Source organism: Hyla sarda, chromosome 4 (assembly GCF_029499605.1).
Source record: "Hyla sarda isolate aHylSar1 chromosome 4, aHylSar1.hap1, whole genome shotgun sequence".
NCBI lineage: Eukaryota > Metazoa > Chordata > Amphibia > Anura > Hylidae > Hyla > Hyla sarda.
The window spans coordinates 401,995,030-402,022,449 of NC_079192.1; the positions used below are offsets into that span (position 1 = coordinate 401,995,030).

Here is a 27,420-nt window from a genome sequence, read left to right on the forward strand (position 1 = left end):
ATGAGCGAACTTACAGTAAATTTGATTCGTCACAAACTTCTCGGCTCGGCAGTTGATAACTTTTCCTGCATAAATTGGTTCAGCTTTCAGGTGCTCCCGTGGGCTGGAAAAGGTGGATACAGTCCTAGGAAAGAGTCTCCTAGGACTGTATCCACCTTTTCCAGCCCACGGGAGCACCTGAAAGCTGAACCAATTTATGCAGGATAAGTCATCAACTGCCGAGCCGAGAAGTTCGTGACGAATCGAATTTACTGTAAGTTCGCTCATCTCTATTTACAATTCTTTTCCATCCTAGACCACATATCCACTGTACAGTCTTTTTTGGAGTGGTTATGCTGAGGACTGAGTAATCCATTTTTTGCACAACCTTTTCTTAATTGATTCTCTTTGGGTATGAGAATATCTCAGTTAACCTCGTATATTTTTTCTGTGAGCTACCCATATCTATTTACTTGTATCATTTACAAATCCGTTTAACTTTCTGGCACCAGTTGATTAATTAAAAAAAATAATAAATAAAAAAAATGCTTTCCAGTGGAGTACCCCTTTAAAGGGGTACTCCCGTGGAACCCTTTTTTTTTTTTTTTTTTTTTATCAACTGGTGCCAGAAAGTTTAACAGATTTGTAAATCATTTCTATTAAAAAACCTTAATCCTTCCAGTACTTTTTAGGGTCTGTATACTGAAGAGAAATCCAAAAAAGAAATGCATTTCCTATGATGTCATGAGCACAGTGCTCTCTGCTGACCTCTGCTGTCCATTTTAGGAACTGCCCAGAGCAGCATATGTTTGCTATAGGGATTTTCTCCTGCTCTGGACAGTTCCTAAAATGGACAGCAGAGGTCAGCAGCGAGCACGGTGGTCATGACATCAGAGGAAATGCATTTTTTTTTTTATTTCTCTTGAGTATACAGCCCCTAAAAAGTACTGGAAGGATTAAGATTTTTTAATAGAAGTGATTTACAAATCTGTTTAACTTTCTGGCACCATTTGATTTAAAAAAAAAAAAGTTCCAGTGGAGTACCCCTTTAAGTCAATAGGGATTAATGAGATGCCAGACCCACTTGCCCTTTTCTCACAAATTTTTGGTGTTTTTAAGCATGTACCATATTTTTGAAATTTCTGGCGGACATACTGCAAACAGTAGACGCTGGTAGAACTTGACAGCGCTAGGACCGCTCGGAAATACACAGTCTCCGTAGACCACAATGCATTTCTGAGCAGATTCTGCAGAAACAATTCGCTGGTCAATTCTTATAGCGGAGGCTGAAATCGGAATTTCCGTGGCAGAGGTTTCTGCCGCGTAAATTCCGCCGTGTGCACAGCGCAGCAGACTCCCTTTTGGGGGTGTCGCTGGTGATCACATAATATACATTGTTCCATGAAAAACTCACCAGACGTTCCTTAACAATTGTGATATTTATTTTATTTTTTGAATCATAGCGACTTATAAAATATCCACCATTTGTCAAGACATAACAGAACATGTAAAACGGAGGAAGTACATCATAGGTGATGGCGCAGACCTCACCAAGGGCGCCAGCGAAACTTTATCTTTTTGCAGGTTTAAAATGAGTCTTAATAAACACCGGCTTAAACAATAATAAAAAAAATGAAATCCTTAGAAATTAAAGGGAACTCCAGTTTGTAAAAACTTAACTATCCTCTGGATAGGACAGTGTTTTCCAAACAGTGTGCAGCCAGCTGTTGCAAAACTACAACTCCCAGCTTGCCCGGACCGCAGAAGGCTGTCCGGGAATGCTGAGAGTTGTAGTTTTGAAACAGCTGGAGACACACTTAGGAAAATACTGAGATAGGGGATAAGTTGTTGATTGCCGAGGGTCCCAGTGGTCAGACAAGAACGTGACCCATACCTTCCCCCAAAGCACTCCAGCCTCCAACTTCCCAGACAAACTAATCTCAGAAGGTGGGGGTCGGAGCGCCCTGAGGTAGGGAAATAGGCCCTGTTCCGGTTTCAGCAGTCAGACCCCTCTTGTCATCAACTTATCCCCTATCTTGTGGATAGGGGATACATTTCTACAAATCCGGGGTTCCCCCTTAAATGTTACATTACACACAAGTACAAAACAGTAAAGCGTGTCAAAACTGAAATCAGAAGTCGCCTACGCGCCGGTTATGACGCACTCCTCCTCCCCCCCCCGCCACTAGAGGCGGCCGGTGACAATGATAGAGTGAGGTACATGGAGCCTTATGGATCGGAGATCACTGGGACCTTGTAAACTGAAAGGTAGCACACAATATGGCGGCACAAGTCGCAGTGACCCAGCACCCGTCATATCAGGTTTCAAGCAGCAGTAGTGTCAAAAGTTAAGATGGCGACAGCGCACCTCACTCCCCGGAACAGCATTTCCCAACCAGTGTTCCTCCAGCTGTTGCAAAACTACAACTCCCAGCATGCCCGAACAGCCAAAGGCTGTCCGGGCATGCTGGGAGTTATAGTTTAGCAACAGATAGAGGCACCCGGCTTGGGAAACACTGTCTTCGAGGGACAAAAGTAAGTAATTTATATATACATTAAGTTCTACTTGAAATATAAAAAAAGATCATCTGAAATATATACATATATAACAATCTCACATGTAGGAAACAAGGCTGATCCACGCACCAAGATATGTAGATAAAACGCCATTTTAGCAGTCATGAGATACTATATTTGTGTCTGTTGCACACAGCAACCAATCACAGCACAGCTTTCACTTTCTATAGCACAATAAAAAATGAAAGCTGTGCTGTGATCTGTTGCTAAGGGCAACCAACACTTTTCTTCCTTTAAGGTAGTGCTGCCCATAGTAACCAATCACAGTGCAGCTTTCATTTTGGATTCTGTGAAGCTGTGCCGACACTGGTTGCTAAGGTCAACAGTGAACTGCCCATAGTAACCACAGCGCAGCTTTCCTTTTCAATTCAAGATATTTAAAATTTAAAAAAAAAAACTGTTTAATCCATAGCAACCAATCAGTGCAGATTATGAAATGAAAGTAGCACTGATTGGTCGCTATTAGAGATGAGCGAACTTACAGTAAATTCGATTCGTCACAAACTTCTCGGCTCGGCAGTTGATGACTTTTCCTGCATAAATTAGTTCAGCTTTCAGGTGCTCCGGTGGGCTGGAAAAGGTGGATACGGTCCTAGGAAAGTCTTGAATCGAATTTACTGTAAGTTCACTCATCTCTAGTCGCTAGGGGTAACAGTTTTCTTTAAAAAGACAGTAATGGAAATTTCGACAATAGCTGGTGAGGGTGGCGACGCTAGAGGGTATTTTTTGGCGAGGAGTTCGGACTCTCTATAGCGCCACCGTTTCATAGGATATGGCCGCCCACAGTACACAACGTGGAGACTGACCACACTGCAGCTTGAAAGTCTGAAAGGAGGCACACGGTGCCCATGTGACAGCGCTGGACAATATGGAAGTTTTATGGCTGCTCGATATGGCGGTCTCCACTGGGTGTGCCTGGTGATTTGGGCAACAGTGTGCTGGATAACCCTTTTTTTGCAAAAGCGCCACACTTGTCCACAGGTTGCGTGCAGTAGTGCAATTCATTCCCATTTAGTTTAATAGAGCTGAGCCGCAATACCACACACAACCTGTGGACATGAGTGGCGCTGTTTTGCAAGAAAGAGTGTATTTTCTAATCTGGATAACCCCTTTAAATGGTGTTGCGCATATGGTGTAGCATAGGAACACCATAGCTACACCATCTTATGCAACTTCGGTACCCCATTGCGCCCATTTTCGGCATTCCAACTAATAGTCGCTGCAAATAGATCAGAGGTGGGCAGGAAGCCATCTTTTGGGCTCAAGGGCAAAACAAGGGTCAAACTGTAGATCTATAGATTCTTTAGGACTAGATGCCCCACCAGGCCTAGACATAAAAAGCTGCTATGTTATTTTTTCCTTCTGTGAAACAGCGCCACTCCTGTCAATGGTTTGTCTCGGTATTGCAACTTCTTTCCCATCCAAATTAAAAATTATTATCCGGGAAGAGAAAACCAGATTCTTCCAAAAAACAGCACCACACCTCAGTTTGTGTGTGGTATTGCCACTCTGATCCACTGAAGCCAAATTGTAATACCACACAGAACCTGAGGACAGAGGTGGCGCTGTTTGTTTTTATTTTTAGAAAATCAGCTCTGTTTTTAATAATCCTGGATAACCCCTTTGATAGAGCTCAGTTGCAATACCACATACCGCCTGTGGACAGACGTTTTCTAACAACCTCGCCATTGAAGATACATTCTTGATACACAACGCATGTCAAGAGCGTCTCTGGGCTTTTAAAGTGCTATAATGACCAGTTTTTAAAAAAAATATATATATAATGTACAATAAAACTTCAACTTTTTTTGTTCTTTGATCATTAAAAAGTACAATTTAGCTTATTATTTACACCAAGTTTAAACATTACTACACCAAGGAAAGATGTGACGTGAACAAGTATGAAACATATAGAAGTGTTTTCCAGAGAAGTGCAGAGTAAATAGGATTTTGTTTTATATAAAATACAAACACACACGAAACAGCGCCACCATGGTCTGTAGGCCGTGTCTGGTATTGCAGCTCAGCCCTATCCACTTGAATAGCAATGTTAGGAATACCCTTGCACAATGGTCAGAATTTTAGAATAGTATTCCCCAACCTGTGGCTCGCTAGCTGTTGCCAAACTACAACTCCCATCATGCCTGGACAGCCGAAGGCTGTCCAGGCATGATGGGAGTTGTAGTTTGGCAACATCGTTGTAGAAGACAACTCACATTGTTCTGGACATAACATAGACCATAAATTTTCTCATCCAACACAGTGTTGCTGCCTGATCAGGAAAAGGCCTTTTATAGTGGTACAAGTTAGAGATTCTCCAGAACAGCGCCATACAGGTCCACAGGTTGTTTATGGTATTGCAGCTCAGCCTCATTTATGCTAGTAAAGCTGAATCCAAAAAGAACAAAACTAGCTCTGAGTGTTCCTGTTCGATATATAAAAAGTTACTTTCACTTTACCGCGACTGGTTTCTGGGGTCTGTATGACCCTTAGTCATGGCATAAACTGCAATACCCCACACAACCCATGGACAAGCGGTAGTAAGATGCCATGTTTTCTCTAACCTGTCCACCTCACAATGTGGCGGTATAGTCACTTCAAGTGCGGTTTAGAACAAAAGACAGGGGTGTTGCCCCCTAGTAGATGGGTCCCAGTGATATTGCAGAGCACAGTGATATTGCAGAGCACACGGATATTGCAGAGCACACGGATATTGCAGAGCATCCTTCTTCTCTCCCCCCCCCCCCCCCCACGCGAGATGAAATCTTAAAATTCCAGTAAAACCTAGAACCCGACTTCTGAGGAAGAATCGGCATCTTCAGCGGAGAGGTTCATCTCCACCCCCGAGTCATCAAAACTGAAGTGCGCGGGACGGCCGCACGTTGCCATCACGTGTACAGGAGAGTAGTCCGAACTCACAGGGGTGGAGAAGTCAAACACCCAACTTTCTAGGTCCATGGAAGAGTAGTTATTAGCGGGGAGATAGGCGGACGGCTGGTGGTATGGAGCTGGGAGGCTCAGACACTTTCTCAGGGTGCCACGAACTGGAGGCCTGTAGGACAGAAGATAAGTGAGAAAATAAAATAGGGATTAAAATATATATATATATATATATATATATATATATATATATATATATATATATATATATATATATATATATATATATATATATATATATATATATATATATATATATATATATATATATATATATATATATATATATATATATATATATATATATATATATATATATATATATATAGTTAAAGGGGTACTCCGGTGGAATTTTTTTTTTTTTTTTTTTTTTAAGTCAACTGGTGCCAGAAAGTTAGACAGATTTGTAAATTACTTCTATTTAAAATTCTTTACACTTCTAGTACTTTTAAGCAGCTGTATGGTACAGAGGAAGTTCTTTTCTTTTTGAATTTCTTTTTTGTCTTGTCCACAGTGCTCTCTGCTGACACCTGAGGCCCGTATCAGGAACTGTCCAGAGCAGGAGAAAATCCCCATGGCAAACCTATGCTGCTCTGGGCAGTTCCTGACATGGACAGAGGTGTCAGCAGAGAGCACTGTGGACAAGACAAAAAAAGACATTCAAAAAGTAAAGCATTCCCTCTGTAGCATACAGCTGCTAAAAAGTACTGGAAGTCATTTACAAATCTGTTTAACTTTCTGGCACCAGTTGATTAAAAATAAATAAATATTTCCACCGGAGTACCCCTTTAAATTTATTCCAAAAAACAGGGCCACACCTGTCCTCAGGTTGTCTGTGGTATTACAACATAGCTCCATTCACTTTAATGAAACTGAGCTGCAATACCACACACAACCTGAGGACAAGAGTGGCGCTGTTTTGGAAGAAATTAGCCATTTTGTTCTAATGCTGAACAACTTGTTTGCAGTGCTCAAGGTTCTTGCATCTTGCTAAAGCAGTGTTTCCAAACTAGGGTGCCTCCAGCTGTTGCAAAACTACAAGTCCCAATATGCCCGGACAGCCTTCAGCTGTCCGGGCATATTGGGACTTGTAGTTTTGCAACAGCTGGAGGCACCCTAGTTTGGAAACACAGGTTAGATGCATTGCAAAGAATGACCCACCGATATTTAAATTTGGGATTCCAGGGTCACTACACCCCATGATTGTGTTTCAATATGGCTTCTATAACAGACAAACTTTTCAAGAGACTGGGAAAGCTGGGTGGCAGGCAGTACACAGTATAGGGCTCACAATACTTTAAAATTGGAATTTAAGGGTGGAGAACCCTGAAATTGGTGGCATGCAGTGGGTGTGCCACCCGGCTTTGCCAATGTCCTCAAGAGTTCCAATATGGCTTCTATACCAGACAGATATTCTGGAAAAGCTGGGTGGCAGGCAACGGGAAGACCCAGAAATGGACCCCCACTATTTTCTTATCATTAACTTGCCCCTAACTAAAAATCTCCTCTAAGCCTATGAATCATGGAGTCAGTAGTCGATGACCAACACCTCTACCAACCTTGCCGGGAGCAGCCTTTTCCTCGCCTGGTAATAGACCGTTCCAGCCACCGAGCGCATCAGCTCCTGCATCCAACGAACATCATCCGGGATATCAGGGAACCAGTCGACCAACCTGGACGGAGAATACAGCGCATACAAACATTTGTATTATTATCCCCCATAAGCTCTGCATTATACTGGCAAAAAACAGCACCAACTAGTTCTTACCTTAAAGCCATAGAATAGGCAGATTCCACAGGCAGAGTACAAGGCAGGGCCATATAGGAAGCCACCCGCATCGGCAGGAGACTGGTGATCTGATTGTACAGTCCTTCTTTCTCCTTGCAGGCTTCTTGTAAAGCTTAAAAATATGCAATAAAAAAAAAAAAAAAAATTATATATTATATAAAAAAAATGTATATATTATATTAAAATTATATTAAAAAACAATTAGATAACAAATATATATATCATATATATTTTATTTATTTAATTTATTCTCCCCCCTTGACTAAACTTGGCACACCCTTTTTCTTTTATATTTCAAATAAAAATATAGTAGAGTTTTAGGGATGTCCCAAACAATCTCAGCAGCCAAAAAGTGACAACAGCAGAGCCCAGACAGTTAAATCATACTTTATCATGACAGAACTGAAGGTCCCATGTAAGTCTATGGGATTTCCTCGTTGCTCTAGGGCTGCGGAGATTGGCCAGGAATTTTACACATCCTCCCGCCGGACCAACATCATGTATGATTTAACTGTCCTGAAGGCCGGTGCAGAAAATAGTTCGGGCGTAGGCAATGGGAGGGAGGGGGGGGGGGGGGGGGGAGAGAAGATTTATTGTGGGCTGAGAAGACGTCAGTACTGGAGCAGAAAGAGGGCATGGCAGCGAGTGGAGCAGGGAGGACAAACAGCCTATTACTGCTGGGGCTTCAAAGGACTGTACCACCCAGCTTTCCCTATCTGCTGAGGAGTTCCAATATAGCTACTATACCAGACAGATATTCCCTTTAGAAGACTGTGAAAGCTGGGTGGTACGCAGTAGGCGTGCCACCCAGCTTTCCCAGTCTGCTGAAGAGTTCCATATTGCAGACAGGAAAAAAAAAAAAAAGTAGCAGATGTCACTTAGCTGCTTTATTTCCTGAAATGGCCTTGATAACTATAAAAGCCACAAAGCTACCGCCATGGCGAATTGTTGTTACCGCCAGACAAGTCACCATTGTCATTGCCGGTCATTTTTTTTTTTTTTGTACCAAAAACTGCATTGTAGGAGTACTTTCTCATGACCAGCAGACAGGGGGCGCCATTACCTTTTAACAAGGTGGGAGGGAGTCTTTCTATTATCCTCTTATCTAGAGGCCAAGGAACTTTCTTCGCCAGAGCAGCCATGTCACTTTGTTTCTTCGTTTCTTTCTCCGAGCGGGAGGCCGCAATACACTCCGGGCTGCTGCAGGGAGAAACGGAACCGGCCTCCTGCTTTAGCTGCAGATCTTTATGGGGCGATGGCAATATTAAAAGTTCTAGACAAAAAATAAAAAATAAAGTGTTCAATAATTTAAATACATTGAAACCATTGAATATAGTGAAATGTCAATTATAAAGTAGGGCAGTGTTCTCCCCACCCAGTCTCTCCCCAGCTGTTGTGAAACTACAACTCTCATCATGCCCTGACAGCCTTTGGCTGTCAGGGCATGATGAGAGTTGGAGTTTCGCAACAGCTGGAGAGCCACAGGGGAACACAGACAACCTGTAACTTGCCAGATGTCGCAAAACTACAACTCCTAGCATGGTGAGTAGTAGCTTTTGCACTAGCTGGTGAGGTTGAAAACACTCGTGATAATTTTGCTGATAGGCCACTGCATTTCCCTTCTAGATCTATAGGTGGCACTATATGCATTCTGAAATCAACCGTATCCAACCAGACACTGGCAGGTTGCAGTATGTATATAAAAAAAAAAAAAAAAAAAGTTATATTTTTACATACATATATTATTTATATATTATATTATATTTTTTTATATAACAAATATATAAATATATAAAAATATATATTTTTTATATTTCTTATATAAAAATATATTAAAAAAATTAGTATATAATAAAAAAAATTGATATATATCTATCACAAGTATATAACAAATATATATTTTTTATATAAATATATAAAAAAAATACATATATATATATATTTTTTTTATATAAAAAATATATATATTTTTAAATATATTTCACACACCAATATAATTATTCATTAAACAAAACTACAGTGCATTACATTTTCTAATTACTACGGATAAAAAGGGTCTTTGTGGTCACAAAACAATATCAGAGGGGAGACATAATGCACCATTGCCCAGATTTATCAAACAGAGAGAAAAAGTTGAGCGATTTTCTCACAGCAACCAATCACAACTCAGCTAATGAGCTCTGGTAAAGTGAAAGCTGAGCTGTGATTGGTTGTTGTGGGAAAATCCCTCCACTTTTTCCTCACACAGTTATTTTAAATCTATATATATATATATATATATATATATATATATATATATATATATATATATATATATATATATATATATATATATATATATATATATATATATATATATATATATATATATATATATATAAAAAAGTGTGTGTGTGCGTGCGTTCCACAAAAACGTCCAAACGGCTAAAGATATTACCATATGTCTTTTTTCGACCGTACTAACTATGTAACTATGAAACTTGGCCACGTGTTACTTATATGTCAACAACAAACATAGGATAGGTGATTTAACCCTTACTCGCCCCCATTTGCCAGGGTCGGGGTTTATGTTTAAAGTCCCATACAAGTCTATGGGAAATATATGTTACTGCCTAACTTCCAAACGGCTGAAGATATTTCGATAGTACTTGGTCACATGTTACTTATATGTCCACTTAAAATACAGGATAGTTAATTTAACCCTTAACTACCCCCCCCCCCCCCCCCCCATTTGTGAGTGTCAGGGTTTTTGTTTAAAGTCCCATGCAAATCAATGGGAAATGTATGTTCCCACATAACTTCCGTACGGCTGGAGATATTTCAACACTTGGTACACATATTGGAGGTGGGGATATGAGGACGGGATATGATAACAATATATGAGGACGGGATTTCAAGTCAAAAGCTTCCTCCTTTGTTGATTTTCCTCCCCAACAAGGATGAGGAAGTAAAAACCGGGCAACGCCGGGTACTCAGCTAGTGTATATTATAAAAGGGATTTTCCTTGATCACATAGGCATTTATCAAACATCACATCGCAGTGTGCCCGCGGTAAGGGTGGGGTCTGGTAGTTTTTACACACTGAGGTTAGATGAAGAAATAAAAACATACTGTTGTCTTTTAGGAATCTAAGTGCATCATTGTAGCCCTGTTGGCACATCTCTCCCAGAACCTGTGAAGACAATATCAGGATCGTTAAATGCAGTAAACAAACATGGCGGACACCGGGGGCCTCGCAAGCCAGGCCACACAGGTCATGACCAGACAACTTAAAGAACAGGTATAAAATTAGCAAAAACACAATGTCCGGTCACCGTATGATCAAAAGAAAATATAAGACTATGAAGGTGCAGAGGATCTTATCCAACTCTTTCCTCTAAAAAAAGAGAAGAAATGAGGAGTTATGTGGCGCTACTGATTGACTGACTACTCTTCATTCTGGCTAATAGAGGGCTATCAATTAGATATAAGTGGGGGTATTTTCTGTTAAATCAATGCAGCCTTAAAGGGGTACTCCACTGCCCCCGCTTTCGGAACATTTTGTTCCCAACGCTGGGTGCGGGGGTCGTGATGTCATGCCACGCCCCCTCCCATAGACTTGCATTGAAAGGTGTGGCACCACAACTTCTGCACCCAGGGTTCAGCCAAAATGTTCCGAACGCTGGGGGCAGTGGAGTACCCCTTTTAAAAATTGCTTTTCTATAATGGACAACTCTTAAAAAGGGGTTCTCCGCTGCTCAGTGTTTGGCACAAACTGTTCCGAATGCTGGAGCCAGGAGCTGGTGACGTCATAGCCCCGCCCCCTCAATGCAAGTCTATGGGAGGGGCGTGACAGCTGTCACGCCTCCTCCCATAGACTTGCATTGAGGGGGGACAAGGCTATGACATCTAGAGCTCCCGGGCTCCATCGTTCGGAACAGTTTATTCCAAATGCTGAGCAGCGGAGTACCCTTTTAAGGCTGCATTGATTTAGCAGAGAGAATACCCCCATTTACCCTGGAGGACCCCTGACATCTCTGAAGAACATGGAAGACTGTTAAGTTTATTGGGCAACACTGAGAATAATCGGAGGTCCCCACAGCCATATCTGAGGGGGTTCTAGTAACAAGATCTCAACATGGTCAACTAGTCACTCCAGGACCAGTCTTCGATAGAGAGGCTAAGCTTCCAAGGGCATTCGTTCACGGTCAAATATTTGTTTACGACCTCTGGTAGGAAATGGCCAAATTACTCCGGAAGGTTCCATGAGTCAAAAATTGTAGATTCTGACCAGAAAGGAGGACACTGGATTAAAGGGGTACTCCAGTGGAAAACTATTTTTTTTTTTTTAAATCAACTGGTGCCAGAAAGTTAAACAGATTTGTAAATGACTTCTATTAAAAAATCTTAATCCTTCCAGTACTTAGCCGTTGAATACTACAGATGAAATTATACTTTTTGGAACACAGAGCTCTCTGATGACACCTTTGTCCATTTTAGGAACTGTCCAAAGTAAGAGAAAATCCCCATAGCTATCATATGCTGCTCTGGACAGTTCTTAAAATGGACAGAGATGTCAGTAGAGAGCATTGTGCTCGTGATGTCAGCAGAGAGCCCTCTGTTCCAAAAAGAAAATTATTTCCTCTGTAGTATTCAGAAGCTAATAAGTACTGAAAGGATTAAGATTTTTTAATAGAAGTAAGGCACCAGTTGATTTAAAAAAATAAAAAGTTTTCCACCGGAGTACCCCTTTAAGCCACAGAGCTTGTGGTGGTACCAAATCATGAAGAGGAGGCAGCCATTTTGGAGACAGAGCCAATACGCAGGAAAATGAAGTCAAAAGAGTTGTAGAAAATTCTAGCAGCCTGTTCAACATCAATGTTAGGAGAGTCAGAAATTGTAAAGTCTTAAGAGTAAATAAGAGAAGACATGTGGTTCCTTACTTTAGGCTCAGGTGGGAAGAGGGCGCGGGTTAGCCGGTAAAGATTTCCCAGGCTGAACTGGATGCTGGTGTTGGTCACTCTCAGCTCATGGAAGTTGGTTGAGTTGTCTCTCGGGCAGATGTCAGATTCCCCAGAGAAGGGAGAGATTGTGATTGTGTTCTTCAGCTCATATTCTGGCAAATTATTGCTAATTCCACCATCAACATAACGCTACAAATAAAGAAAGAATTCTATGAGAAATGCAAAAAGCACACCCACATGGTACCCACGAAGAACGGTCTTCAAGTAGGCCATCATAGCCATCTGCATAGCTGCTCAGGGGTGGGCACAAGTCAAAAAGACCCTCCCCCAAGGAATGACTAACGCCAAGTCAGTTTTAGGATTTCCCAGGTGGGTCATGACCACCTCTTCCCAAGACCTCAGCATACAGGAAGGCTACATGATTGGCCATCTAGAGAACATCCCTGGATATCCTGATTAGTAGGGACCACTGATGATTCACTTGAGATGGACACATTCACACAGGCAAGTGTTATTTTTTTGTAACCATGTACAACTCATCAGAATGATGAAGCTCAATAAGTTGTCCCCTTTTCTAAATCAGCCATGTGCTTAAAACAGTTCTCACTGTCCTCCCGTAATTTCTACCAGCAAACAACTAATCCGGAGGTGACTAAGGAACAATTCTGGATTACTAAATGGGTTTTGCTTTAAATTCCCAAGAAACAGCACCACTACTCTTCATAGGCTTTGTCTGGTATTGCAGCTCTGCCCCATTCAAGTAAATTGAGATTAGCTGTAGTACCAGGTAAAAAGCCCATGCACAGAGGTGGCACTGTTTCCAGGTTGGAGAACAGATGTCCCTTTTCTAACCCTGGACAATCCCTTTAAAGCTCAAAGACAGTGCAGCCATTTGGTGGTCATTAGGGATTAACTATACAGCTCTGCTTCCCAGCAAATATTTGGCCATATATATCTTTACTTTTTATGACACCTAATCTAGGTCTTAAATCCTTTTAAGAAAAGGCACTTACCACTCCTCTGAATGTTGGCGGGATGATCCCACAGTAAATAGGGACAAAGGCGCTACATATTAAGGCCTATGGGAAAAAGGTAAAGATTCAGGTCGATAAACTGATTTAAAATAAATAAATAAATAAATCCAAACACTCATCCATCATCTCCACAACATCCAAGGCAATCCATACAATCAATAAGGTCTCCAATCCAGACAACAGTCAGTCAATGACCATTTTCTACTGAACTAATAAAAACTTCATGGTGGCTCAAGTGAGTGGTTATGGCCCCTGGAGACACGTTTGGAGGTCATCTTCACATCCCAGGCGCCATTTTATGCATTGGGGCATAAGACAAAATCTCGTCCCCTAGTTGCAGCAGAAGCTCTCCTCCGCAGCTTCATCTGCTATATGTGACCATGCACTTACCCTCCTCTGCCAGCTACACATAGCACTCGTGTTCTCTGTAATACCTGAATTAGCTCCTCTTTAGTGGCAAACTCCGACACCAGCACATTCTCTCCATCTGAGACCCGAGTGAGGGATATGCATAGTTTGCCCGATGCCAGCTCGTGTGCATTTTCCGGGAGGTTTCTATACAGTCCATTCTTCAGGATCTTGACCAAGTTGAAGGAAGGATGTAACGGCCCCAGGTTCCTCTTCCTGGCCTCCTTGGCCACCTCCATCACATCTGAACAACATTCCGCTGCAAAAGACAGACAATAATGTCCTGATATAAAATCGTCAAAAACTATTAAACGTTACACACCATAAATCAGTAGTGGTCTGAGGGGTTTATACAGATTAGGCAAGACAAGGGCAAAGGCCCCAAAACAGAAGAAAGCCCTAAAAACATGTCAGCATGATCAGTCGACTCTTCTACGGTCCTCCCGACCCATGACGTTCAATTTTGAGAAGAGCTGCCACCAATGGGTTCGGCAATGGCTCCCAATTGAAAACGTATGCATGTGTGTTTGGGGGGGGGGGGGGGCTGGAGGCGGGTTAGCCAACAGTTATTAAAAGTTTAGGAGCATCTTTACTATTTCAGGAGAGATAAGGATCGGGAATGTTGAATTTCTATTACATGATCTGTGATGCCCCAGTACAGGACATGGTCATGTACTACCTTTAGGCCCTGTCAGGTTGGGACCCTCAGTGACCTGGGGCCTCCCCCTGTTGATCCATAACGTGTATATCACTTTAATGCCTAGACAGGATCCCTATGTATAGGTAGTAAGAGCATCTATGGTCTTAAAGACCTGTGAGATGGTCACATGATTTGTTTTCACATGATCACCCAGAGAGCACCGGCTTAACCTATGACCCGCAGCTTGACCAATGGGCTTTAGTCCAGCCCCCAACTATATAAAGGGGCGGCCATTACAATTCACTCTCTTCTCTTAGATCTTACCACCTACTACCTTACTGAGCACAAACACCAGAGATCTAAGTGCAAGTGATCAGCATCTGGAAGATCCCAAAAGCTACAGTCATTCCAGTAAGTCTCAAGTCTATGTCTTCTGTTACTGAAACTAGTCGAGTCCTGCATATAGTCAAGTCCAATCTCAAGTCAAGTTAACTACAAGTATATTGGTCCAGCAAGCTGCGAGGTCCTCTGGGTCCTGGCCACCTCTCTGGGAAATCTGGCCTTAGCTGTGAAGATAATTCCATCTTTCTTATACCCAGTAAAGCCTCCGTTTAACCATAACTGGTTGTGGACCCTCATTTCACTACTAGCAACTAGGATAGTGGAGAATCCGGGCGTGTGGTGTTCCGGAACCCTAAAACCACACTGGCGTCACCAACACTAGGGGTTAACAACATCTTGCCCCTGGAGTCAATACCATCTGATGCCACCACTACATCCGTGGTCCCGCCATACACTGGTGGTCCACCACAGATCCTTCTGTTTTTGCGAAGATTCAGAGCACACACACGCATGACCGTGCCGATTAGAGATGAGCAAATTTACAGTAAATTCGATTAGTCACGAACTTCTCGGCTCGGCAGTTGATGACTTACCCTGCGTAAATTAGTTCAGCTTTCAGGTGCTCCGGTGGGCTGGAAAAGGTGGATACAATCCTAGGAGACTCTTTCCTAGGAATGTATCCACCTTTTCCAGCCCAACGGAGCACATGAAGGCAGAACTAATTTACGCTCGATCGAATTTACTGTAAGTTCGCTCATCTCTAGTGCTGATCTCTTCTGAGACATCCCTAAACGTTAGGCGTTCTACATAACATTTTCTGAAAATTTATGGACCACCAGATATGGACCACCAATCAGTTTCACCTTCTTTCTATCAGCAATACAAGAATCATTATATCCGGATACTTTTGCGTTTTTGCAGCACTCCCCACTGATATCGCAAAAAGAAGAGACTTGTGTCTGACCTTGTGAGAATTTCATCTGGTAAGGACAGAGCTGGACCATCTATAATTTAACACGAGATACAAGGAAATAGACCGGCTGCCGGCAAAGCACTTGGCAGATTCCGGGCACATTTCTCACCTAAGGGACTTGCATGCAATTTTCAACCGATAGAAATGCGGCCATATAAGGTGCAAACTCTACATATAAAAAGTGTCACATAATACCAATAACAGTTCAATTATATAGTGAGAGGTTTGTGGGCTGAAACGAAAAGAAATGGCTTATATTATCCCGACACGTTGGAAATGTCTGACCCCTGTGTGAAGGCAGATTCTGCCAATCCTAACTCTTCAGCCCTTGTAGAAGGACACAAATAACATTCCGCCACTGTCACGTCTCAGCAGAGCATGCAAAACGTAAGTCACAAGGCTTATTGTTTCTTGAGAAAAGTATCTGACAGTACAAAGAAACCCCAAAGCAATCTTTCTCAAGGTAAACAGAAGGGCTGGTAACAGAACCAGCTCAACGGCTGCTCTGATGTGACCTGTTTCCTCCGGGTCTGGCCATGAGGTTGGGGGGTGTAGAGCCGAGGTAAGTCTGTGCCTCGGGGAGTTGTGACCCTGAGGTGCCTAAAATCACTGGATGCACTCCCCACTGAGTGGAAGCACAGGCGCCATTAACTCTTCACCTTTGGCACTCACCCTTGGTATCCCGGCCTTCTGGCTAGGATCAGGGAAATTTTTATAGATCCGGACGGATGAGCGGGCAGTTTATCCACTTTTTTTTTGTTTGTCACTGTGCCACTTTTATGTGTTTGTTTGTACACAGGATTTGTCAGGATGCAGTGGCGGTCTAGGGGAGGTGTGTGGCCATTCGGTTCCTCACCTCCCTGCAACCCCTGGACATCTTGGCTTTGGTCAAGATGCCATCAGTATACGGCTCCTTGGCTGATACTTTGGCTAACGCCTAGGTTGAAGCCAGGAGCATTTTCGGCCCCTTAGTAGCTTCAGCGAAAAGGGCATCGAACCTGGATCCTTACAAGTGCCTTTTGGCCAGGAGGTGAAGGGTAGGTTTGTTGGGGGCCTCTCTCCTGTTGGAGAAAGGCTTAGCGATAGACTGCATCCTTTGTTCACGTTTTTTAGTATAACACTTTCCTCGGCAAAGAAAAAAAAAACGAAGGTCATGTCTTGAAGACATCTGGCTTGTCCATAGACCAAAAGATTTACTACTAACCAGTCACGGCATCAAAATAGTTCTATGAAGCCATTTACTAGCTCTGCCTGTTTCTAGTGATGACCCAGCTAGGACAGGCCTGACAGAACTGGGGGAGACGAACACTGAACACCTCATTGGAACGTATAGAGACTCACACAGAAGACGACGTGCAAGATTGTTTATAGTGTGATTCACATGGTATAGTCAGGGACCAGACCAGCGCTTAAAACAATCACAAATAAAGCTGCGTCACTATGTATGTCATCTACATTACCAACAGGCAGGAAATATAGAACTAGGCGATCGTGTGAAGGGGAGAAGGAGATTTCTGTATTGGAAAACTAGACTTTTTGACGGTTATAAACCTGCCCAAAACCACCATGAACCCCAACATGTTAGTGAAGACAACTTATCTCCTATCCTGTGATTGAAGGGGGGGGGGGGGGGGAGGCAACTGCTGGTACCCCCTGAACTGGACCCTGGCTCTCTGAGGGCACGTGCCATCTATCGGTACGCCGGGGATGCCCGAGTCTCTTTGGAGTTTCCAAAGAACACATGCAGTCTACAGCATGTGCTCCTCAAAGAGCAGGGGTCCCATTTTAGGAGACTGCTGGGACCTCTCAAAGTCACAGGATAGAGGATGACCTTTTTAAAGTATACAACATTTTTAAAAACCTTTGAGTTTTGATCAATCTCTCTGGGAATCAATCGGAGTCACTGTGCCAAGAACCCAACCATAGCGATCTCTGTCCAGCTCTACTGATTGACCCAATATAAGGTCACGTAACCTGGACAATGATTTTTGGGGAGTGAACCACGCTACTAAGCGCTTCTCCCTGTATGCCCTACTGATCAATGGAGGTTTTAGAACGGAGACCCCGACTGATCAAAAAAAAAAATTCACATGTCAAAGGTTTTTTCTAAATGACAGGGTCTCTGAGGCAGTCACCTGACTCACCCTCCCCCGATGTTGGGAGAGATCGATCAAGTAAGTTGTATTTCAACATGTACCTGCACGCTGAGGCCCTCTGCGTTCCTGTCTATTCACCTGTCTGACACCGCCACCGTGTTCATACAATAAAGAACCTTTTTTAAGCTACCATCTTGGGTGAGTGCCGTCCTCCATTCTTACTACATCTATATTGGATTTGATCAACTATCTTTGGACTGAGCACCACAGAGATTTGGGTTTTTGCTTCTGCCATTCACCTGTTGCGGACTACTTGCCGTATATACAGCAGTGCCGGATTCTGTGTTACCAATAAATGTCAGCCTAATGCTCCAACTATCTAAGTTGTATGGCCGATTTAGGTCACTAAGGGTATATTCACACAACAAAAACCTCCACTGACACGGATTCCAACCAGCGTATTTCTGTATGGAAAGAAACTGCTTTGATTGTCCAGACATAGAAAACTTTTCCATTTTTCTCAGTGCTAAAAACATAGCCCAATGTCCCTTACGTGCGAGTCTATTATCTCATAGTTGGCATGTAAACATGATAAAGTTGTCATTACAAGGTGAACTTTACCTCATGTATCATCATGTTATGTCAGGACGGGCCCAGACACATTAACCATATTCTTAGAACAATCATAATCCTCAGCAGTGAATGTACACAATACACAGATAAGACGGCTCACATGACTCCCGCTTCCAGCAGCTATATAAAACCTTACGTTACCTCCAATGGGAAGATCCAAAATATACAGCAGTATAGGCATACATAGGCTAACCGTACATTGAATAGACAGTCACAGATTTTATATATAATTACACATATATGTATAGAGGCCTGCATCTATACACGGGGGGGGGGCAGTATAGGGGCCCTACAACTATCGACGGGGGAAGTATAGGGGCCCTACAACTATCGACGGGGGGCAGTATAGGGGCCTACAACTATATACCGGCCTACAACTCTATATGGGGGCCAGTATAGGGACTACAAACTATTTTATGGGCATAGCCTAGGCATACAGCACAGTACGTAGTCATTGACTCACAGAAGAAAGTGGCATGGGGCATGGTGGGCTGTCACACTATGAATGGAGCCTCCAATGCAGGTGTGAACAGAGCCTTATCTATGAACACACCAGGTCCTCCATAGTGAAATACTACGGCCGGTCTCTGCTATCCACACCCAAATAACACATTGGCCATCCTTTACTACTGCAATTCTGTACAAATTGTGATAAACAAAATAACGGGGAAATTCGTAAAATACTATAAAATAACATAGTACACCAAATTTTTTTTACATAAAAGTAGTCACTTTCAGCTATTTGTCCGAGATGCGGGTGTAGCCTTTCAGATTTTTCATAATCTGTATCCTTTATTACACTGTTCGTCCTGTTTTTTGGTATCTCCCCCCCCCCCCCCCCCCCCCCTTGTGATCCTAAAAAACAACATGAAACAGGAATGGTTGATAAATGAGGGCATTGTTCCCGTGGGACGGAAGACTTGGACGGACAATCAGGTCACTATCCTCATGTCACTGCCGCGGATGGGGAAATGTCGGATGATTCCTGAACACAAGTCCAGGTTTGGAAATCTGTGCACAAATACTAAGTAAACAAGCGACCTATGACTATTGGGCTCACACTGGACATGTTATCTAAGGGAGAAGGTAATAAACCGCCCGCGAACAACAACAGCAAAGGACCAAACTCCAAAGGGTTTTCTCACGTCATGTGTATGGAGGCGGCAAACAGGGAGAAACTTACTAAGTGCCACAGACTCTTCTGTGTGAACATAACCTAATGCTAAATAACAAGAAGTATGGCAGCATATTTGATGTTACGCACACATTTTCACACCTTTTTACCCTGCCTAGCTTTTATCTACAAAGCTACCTAACTACCTACCCACCTATCTACATAGCTTCCTACCTTCATTCCCATGTGCCTACATAGCTACCCACCTATCTACATTGCTTCCTACCGTCATTCCCATGTGCCTACATAGCTACCCACCTATCTACATTGCTTCCTACCTTCATTCCCATGTGCCTACATAGCTACCCACCTATCTACGTAGCTTCCTATGGCTAGGAGAATGGCTAGGAGAGCGAGCTGAAACGTTGCTACGGACACTTACATGCTTATGGAATAAAACCTTGGATTTTTTTGAGAATCGTGTGCTGTGGATATCCGTATTTCTGTACTTCATATGGACCCCTGACCCAGGTCTGGACTCTGCGGGCACCGTTTACTAACCTTTCACATTGACGTGCTGCTTTCCTCCTTTTGAATACATAGCTTCCTACCTACATACCCACATAGCTATCTACCTACATACATAGCACTACCTACCAATCTACATACTTACCAACAAAGCTAGCTAATTACCTTTACCTTCCTAATGATGTATTTATCTATCTGAGGGGGGGCTACGTAATAAAGGAACTAGGGATCGGCCAATATTCACGATTTTGGACGTTATCGGTATCAGTAATTACCTTGCCAATAATCCGATAATGCCCCACCCCCTGCACCGGCCAGAGACCGCCGCTGCCCCATTGCCTCCCCCATCCCCGGTTTTATAATTACCTGTTCCCGGAGGCCCGGGGTCCGCGCTACTTCTGGCTCCTGCGGCGTCCTGTGTTACGCTGTACACTGCGCAATGATGAGTGACGTTCTCAACGCGACATCACCGTCAGTGCGCACAGTGACCGCTCAGGACACTGCCGGAGCCAGAAGTAGTGCGGACCCCCGGCCCCGGGAACAGGTAATTATAAAACTGGGGATGGGGGAGGCAATGGGGCAGCGGCGGTGGTTGGACTAAGGACCGGTAGGGGGAGAGAAGCAGGCGGCGGTCTCTGGGCAGAGGATAGGTAGGGGGGGCAGCGGCGGTGGTAGTAGTAGGACCCCAGGACAGGCAGGGGGAGAGAAGCGGGCACCGCCAAAGCTGCTGCAGTTCATTGATTTAAAGCGGCCGCTTCAAATCAATGATCTGCAGTGGTGTCACTTGTTACGCCTCGTGTGCCAGCCACACTATCTAGCCAATAACAAACACTAGTAAAAAAAAAAAAAATATATAGAAATCAATCATTAAAAATAAAATTATAAATAAAAAAAGTTTCTGCAGGATTTTATAATAATAAAATCAACATTTTAATTTTAAAACTATATATTGTTTGTTTATTTTTTTTATACTTTTTATAGTTTTAGAACTAGGGCGGTCAAAAGGGCCAAAGACAGACAAAGATGTAAAAAAATAAATAAAAATAAAGTGAATAAATAAGTGTCTGTGTATACCAATAAAATAAATTAAAAAAAAAGTGCATATAATGAAACGCACATCTGAGTCTAACCTCAGATGCCCTCTGCACGGAGATGACTTGTATACATTGGATTATGTATGTGTATAATATATATATATGTGCAGAGTCAGCATGACCTGCAGTAACCCTTTGCCTTTCTTCTCACTGATCTGTGTCATTTCCATACATACAGGATAGTGCAGGCCCCTGACCAGCAGTAACCCCTTCACTGACGGGGGCAGGACAACCCCCACCCACAAGTCAGCTCACCACTGCCGACCAATCACAGGACACATTCCTCAACTCCGGCCTGACAGAAAATATTTGAGCAAGGGTCTCGTCTTGCTTCTTTAGTTTCGCGGCCTATACAAAGTATGGTCAAAAACCCAGCAAACATCCTAAAATAGCAAAACACAAAAAATAAACATATAAAGAAGAAAAATAGGGTAAGGGGGTGTTCACACGGCCGTCTGTCCCCGTTTTTTTTTTTTTTATCCCTGTTTTGGTTCCGTTCTTGAAGTTCCATTCATGTCAATGGGATTATTTTTACAATCTGTTTACATCTGTTTGTACCGTCTGCTCTCATTTCCGTTTTTTTTTTATTTATTTTTTACGGCAGAAAATAACGGCACATGCAGTATTTTTTCTTCAGTCCAAAAATAAATAAATAAAGAAGAAATAACGGATACAGTAAATTTAACATTGAAATCTATGGAAAACGGATGAGCCTTTAATGTCATCCGTTTGCATCCTTTTCTTTCAATCTGTTTTTACTTCTGAGCATGGTCAGAACAAAAAAAAAATTAAAAAACTATGTTTTTTGGTTTATTAACTGAACCATAACGGATCCAATCTGATAACATCCGTTATTGTCAGTTTTTATTTTTGATGGGAGAAGAACAGGACGGGTCTAGACGGCCGTGTGAACGCAGCCTAATAAATTAGTTAAAAAAAATAAATAAATAAATAAAAGCATAAAAACAGTGTATCAAAATAGAAAATAAAACACTGCATATACAAATAATTGTTCATTTCTGACTTATTTTACCATTGAGCAGAAAGAGGGGAACGCTAAAGTTGTGCGAACATATCCTTAATTGTATATAAGTTATATATGAAGCAAATTAAGACTATTTTAATTTAAAAAAATTATCAGCTTGGTGCCCATCTTTCTTAAAGGAGCCATGACAGCTTAAAAGGGATCCCTTGGAGGTGGCACGGTGGTTCTGTGCACAGAGCTGCGGGTACTTTTCTGTGTCGCCATATAGTGCGCCTTATCACAGAAATACATCAAGGCTAGTACATCATTTTTGTTGGATTTATACAAAATTAAGCAAAAAAAAAATAAATAAAATAAAACTCTAAGGCTAGGTTCACATTACTGTTTTTAATCAGTTTTTCTAAAGAAAACCGTATGGCAAAAAAAAAAAAAACACAAAAAATAAAAAAATAAAAAAAAAACTGATGGAACAGTATGGGAAAACGTAAACTGTATGCGTTTTAAAAACAGTATAAGGTTTAAAAAAGTGCATACAGTTCCGTCCATCTTTATAAAAATATAAGTTTTTGATAATTTTGTCCATTTTTAATAGGAGGGGTCTTGGGTGAGGACTTTAGGATGCAAATGCGCATGTGCAAAGTAAAAAACGTATACATGTGCGTTTCCCATTGACGTCCATGTTAAAAAATAAAAAATAAAAAACATATGCGGTTGCAGTACGGTTTTTAAACCGGAGACAAAAAAACGTGGTCAACCATACTGCAATCGCATACGTTTTTTTTTTGTTTGTTTTTTTAACATGGACGTCAATGGGAAATGCACATATATACGGTTCCATATGGGAAACCGTATATGGTTTTTACTTTGCACATGCGCATCTGCATTCTAAAGCCCCCACCTAAACACCCCTCCCAAAATTTTCTAAAACGTAGTTTTTATTTATTTCTTTTTTAAACGGACAGAACTTTTAAACGCATACGGTTTACTTTTTCCCATACTGTTCCATCCGTTTTTTTTGCCATAAGGTTTTCTTTAGAAAAACTGATTGAAACCAGTATGGCAAAAACGTGATGCGAACCCAGTCTAAGAAATTGGCGGCATACGTAGGTATGGCGGTAAAGACTTCTGTGGGCGCTGTATTGTGGTCCATACACTATATAGGGGGAGATTTATCACAACCTGTGCAGAGGAAAAGTTGCCCAGTTGCCCATAGCAACCAATCAGATCGCTGCTTTCTTTTTGCAGAGGCCTTGTTAAAAGTGAAAGCAGTCATCTGATTGGTTACTATGGGCAACTGGGCAACTTTTCCTCTGGACAGGTTTTGATAAATATCAGTATTATATTTAGCTAGAGGTTATTGCAGTGTTTCCCAACCAGGGTGCCTCCAGCTGTTGCAAAACTACAACTCCCAGCATGCCCGGACAGCCTTCGGCTGTCCGGGCATGCTGGGAGTTGTAGTTTTGCAACAGCTGGAGGCACCCTGGTTGGGAAACACTGGGTTATTGTCTGACGGCATGAGTGCACGTGATGATACCGCACACAGAGCACGTATGTGACGGTGAGGTATGTGACGGTGAGGCTAGTAATGGATAGGACCCCAGGTACTATTACTCCTGACTTCTCGGAGCCGTTCTGGACCGCACGCCTCAGCAGTATCAGTTTGTCACGGGGCGTCTTGTTGGCAGGGTCATGTGACTACTTGTACAGAGTCTTCCTAGAACGGATCGATGGAGGCCAAGTACAAGACAAGGACTTATATAAGGAAGGCAGACAAGTATTTTCATGGTGTCTGGAAACAGAGTCCAACAACCAGGATAAAAGGAACACGAGGAAAAACAATGAGGTCAAGCTGCAATACCCCAAACAGCCAGAAACCAGTGTGGCGCTGTTTTCAGGAGAGCAGACTTTTTTTTTTGCTAATCCTGCTTAAAAAAAAAAAGGTGTTTGGATATTGGGGGGCTCCACAATAGATGAGAGAAGAGAGAAAAAGAGATAGATATGAGAGAGATAGATAGAGAGAAGAGAGATAGATAGATAGAGAGATATAGAGAGAGGGAGAGATAGATATGAGAGAGATAGATATGAGAGAGAGAGAGAGATATGAGAGAGAGAGAGAGATATGAGAGAGAGAGAGATAGATATGAGAGAGAGAGAGATAGATATGAGAGAGAGAGAGATAGATATGAGAGAGAGAGAGATAGATATGAGAGAGAGAGAGATAGATATGAGAGAGAGAGAGATAGATATGAGAGAGAGAGAGATAGATATGAGAGAGAGAGATAGATATGAGAGAGAGAGATAGATATGAGAGAGAGAGATAGATATGAGAGAGAGAGATAGATATGAGAGAGAGAGATAGATATGAGAGAGAGAGATAGATATGAGAGAGAGAGATAGATATGAGAGAGAGAGATAGATATGAGATAGATAGATATGAGATAGATAGATATGAGATAGATAGATAGATATGAGATAGATAGATAGATAGATACAGTAGATATGAGATAGATAGATAGATGGATAGATATGAGATAGATATGAGATGGATAGATAGATAGATATGAGATAGATAGATCTGTACACAGAAAGAGAGTGTTTCCGTAATGTATGGATTGGGAGCTCTATACAGATACAGCAAGATCCTCTCATAGGAAGTTATGAAAATATTGGGGTGAACAGCCTGGGTGCTCTGCTTATAACACATTTAGGGGTGCACTGCTATACATATGGGGTGCACAGCAGGTGCCCTCTTTATATATGAGTGCATTTCCCTAGACCATGTTTTTAACCAGGTTGCCATGTGCAGTTGCAGGACTACAACTCCCAGCATGACTGTCTTGTAGTTTTGCAACAGCTGGAGGCATCCTGGTTGGGATAAACACTGCTCTAGACACATATCTAGTGCAGTAACCTGCAAAGATGGCGCCCGACTGCTCCAGATATACTGTACGGAGGGGGTCTCTATATAGATTTAGGGGTGACATGTTAGAACTGTCTGGGGCCCCTGTGATTCAGATACAGCACATGCAGCTTACACACTGGGGGGGCAATGATTATATATATGTGTGTAGCCTAGGTTGGGGTGAGAGGGGATTCATACAGATTTAGGGAATGCCCTGTAAGCATAGTCTGGAGTCCTTCTGCTCCAAAATCAGTGTGTGCAGGGGGGTCTCCATTATAAATTTGGGGGTTCCCTATATGGAATGTCTTTGATCTCTCTGGTCCAGATTCAGTGTATCCAGGGGGTTCTCCATATATGGGGGTGACCTTTAGTGTTTCCCAACCGGGGTGCCTCCAGCTTTTGCAAAACTACAACTCCCAGCATGCCCGGACAGCCTTTGGCTGTCCGGGCATGCTGGGAGTTGTAGTTTTGCAACAGCTGGAGGCACCCCGGTTGGGAAACAGTGGTATTATATATATGGTCACTGTCTAGGGCCCCTCTGCTACAGATATAAAGGAGGGGGAGGGGTGATCAGCTGACAGAGCCGATGACCTGGATGATGCAGCCGATCACTCACCCAGGCAGCAGCCACACACCAGCGCAGCCGCGTTCAGGGCTCCGGCAGACGCTCCGTAGATCTTGGTGGCCTCGGTGATCAGATAGGGCGCCCTCTCCTGGAGACAGCTGGACACCCCGACGTGATAGACGCCGAGGAAGCCACAGCCGGCGAACGACAGATTCCAGCCCCGCTCCCGGTCAAACATCGTGTCGGAGAACGGAGAGGTGACCCGGAGGAACGATCACTGCTGCACTGACATCCCAGGGAGCCGCCGCCTCCGATATATAGTCATTTAAAGGGAACGATGACGTAGCACATTAGCCACGCCCACTTGGGAGTTCCTTCAGAGCGACCGCGACCAATCAGGGCGCGAACCGCGAGACCGGCCTCTGTCCTGCGCACAAGGAATCCCCTTGTCATGACGTCACCGGGACTCTGCCGAATCTGTGAGGATCACGTGACGAGAGGGTCAGATTTATGTTGTCAATCACACGAGCAATAAACTGTAGTCATTGCATGTAATCTGATGTCCTTCTGGAGGAGTCACTGTGTATATACATTACTGATCCTGAGTTATATCCCGTATTATACCAAATAGCTGCACTCACTATTCTGCTGGTGGGGGTCGCTGTGTATATACATTACATTACTTATCCTGTACTGATTCTGAGTTATATCCTGTATTATACTAAAGAGCTGTACTCACTATTCTGCTGGAAGAGTCACTGTGTATATACATTACTGATCCTGAGTTATATCCCGTATTATACCAAATAGCTGCACTCACTATTCTGCTGGTGGGAGTCACTGTGTATATACATTACATTACTGATCCTGTACTGATCCTAAGTTATATCCTGTATTATACTAAAGAGCTGTACTCACTATTCTGCTGGTGGGAGTCACTGTGTATATACATTACATTACTGATCCTGTACTGATCCTAAGTTATATCCTGTATTATACTAAAGAGCTGTACTGGTGGGGCAAGCTGTGCATAACTAGCTTGCCCCCTGACTGGTGAGCAGTAAGGGGTTAAGAAATATACAGGCAATGTTTTAGCCCCCTCCCCCACCTGTAAAACTTGCCAGTGGCTATAGTGGTATGTCCCATGGGTGGGGGGAAGGAGTGCACCAATCAGGGGTTCAATAGTTTCCCGGGCTTTCAGGGGCCCTCCCCTGGGTATTTATAGCTGTGGTGCCTCCCTTCCCCCCTCAATCTGCCCAGGACCCGGAGTTTTGTCTGCTGGTTGGTATGTTACTGCCCCTTATTTATGGCCTGGATGGAGCAGGAGGGTGAGGGCTGGCATGCTCGCTTGTGGCTGAGCTGGCCTCCCCTCCTGTTGCGCAGGTGTTGGGTTCGGGAGGCTGGCGGACCTCTCCTCAGTCCCGCTCTCCTTTCCCCTGTAGTCCCTGTGCGGCCTGCCCCACCCGCTCTTTTTGCCCTCTTCCCTGCCCCGAGCCCTCTCCCCTGCCTGTACCTTCATCCCTCTCCCCAGGCATGCTCCTTATGAGCATGCTCTGGTTTCTTTCTGGTCCCCCCCTGTTGTCCCCCCCCCCTGTTGTCCCCTCCGTCTCTGGAGGTGGCGGCCCCTGGGTGGCTGCTGCTGGCTTAACCCCCCTTTTTTCCTGCGCAAATGGACGTTTATTAACGTCCATTTGCGCGTCCCCAGCTGTAATGCGCGCTCCTAAGGCGAGCGCGCATCATAGCCGTGAGTCCCGGTTGCTATTAGCAACCAGGACTCATGCTATGCCGGACATCGCCGATCGGGCAGATGTCCGGCATTGCATCTTTAGACGTGGCGATTGCAAGCATCCCGGCTGCTCAGTCGGGCTGATCGGGACC

At 43.2% G+C, this 27,420-nt stretch overlaps 1 protein-coding gene across 1 annotated transcript; it reads right to left on the bottom strand.

Annotated features, from left to right (window-relative positions):
* Positions 1-1,389: 1,389 nt before the first annotated feature.
* Positions 1,390-26,052, bottom strand: LOC130267493 (patatin-like phospholipase domain-containing protein 2). The gene is made up of 9 exons (XM_056517379.1): positions 25,594-26,052; positions 13,697-13,929; positions 13,242-13,307; positions 12,208-12,417; positions 10,397-10,457; positions 8,349-8,558; positions 7,265-7,397; positions 7,056-7,169; positions 1,390-5,608 (listed from the first exon to the last, which is right to left on the bottom strand). The coding sequence occupies exons 1-9, from the start codon at positions 25,778-25,780 to the stop codon at positions 5,341-5,343; spliced, it is 1,482 nt and encodes a 493-aa protein (XP_056373354.1). The 5' UTR covers positions 25,781-26,052; the 3' UTR covers positions 1,390-5,340.
* Between the last annotated feature and the right edge of the window lie 1,368 nt (positions 26,053-27,420).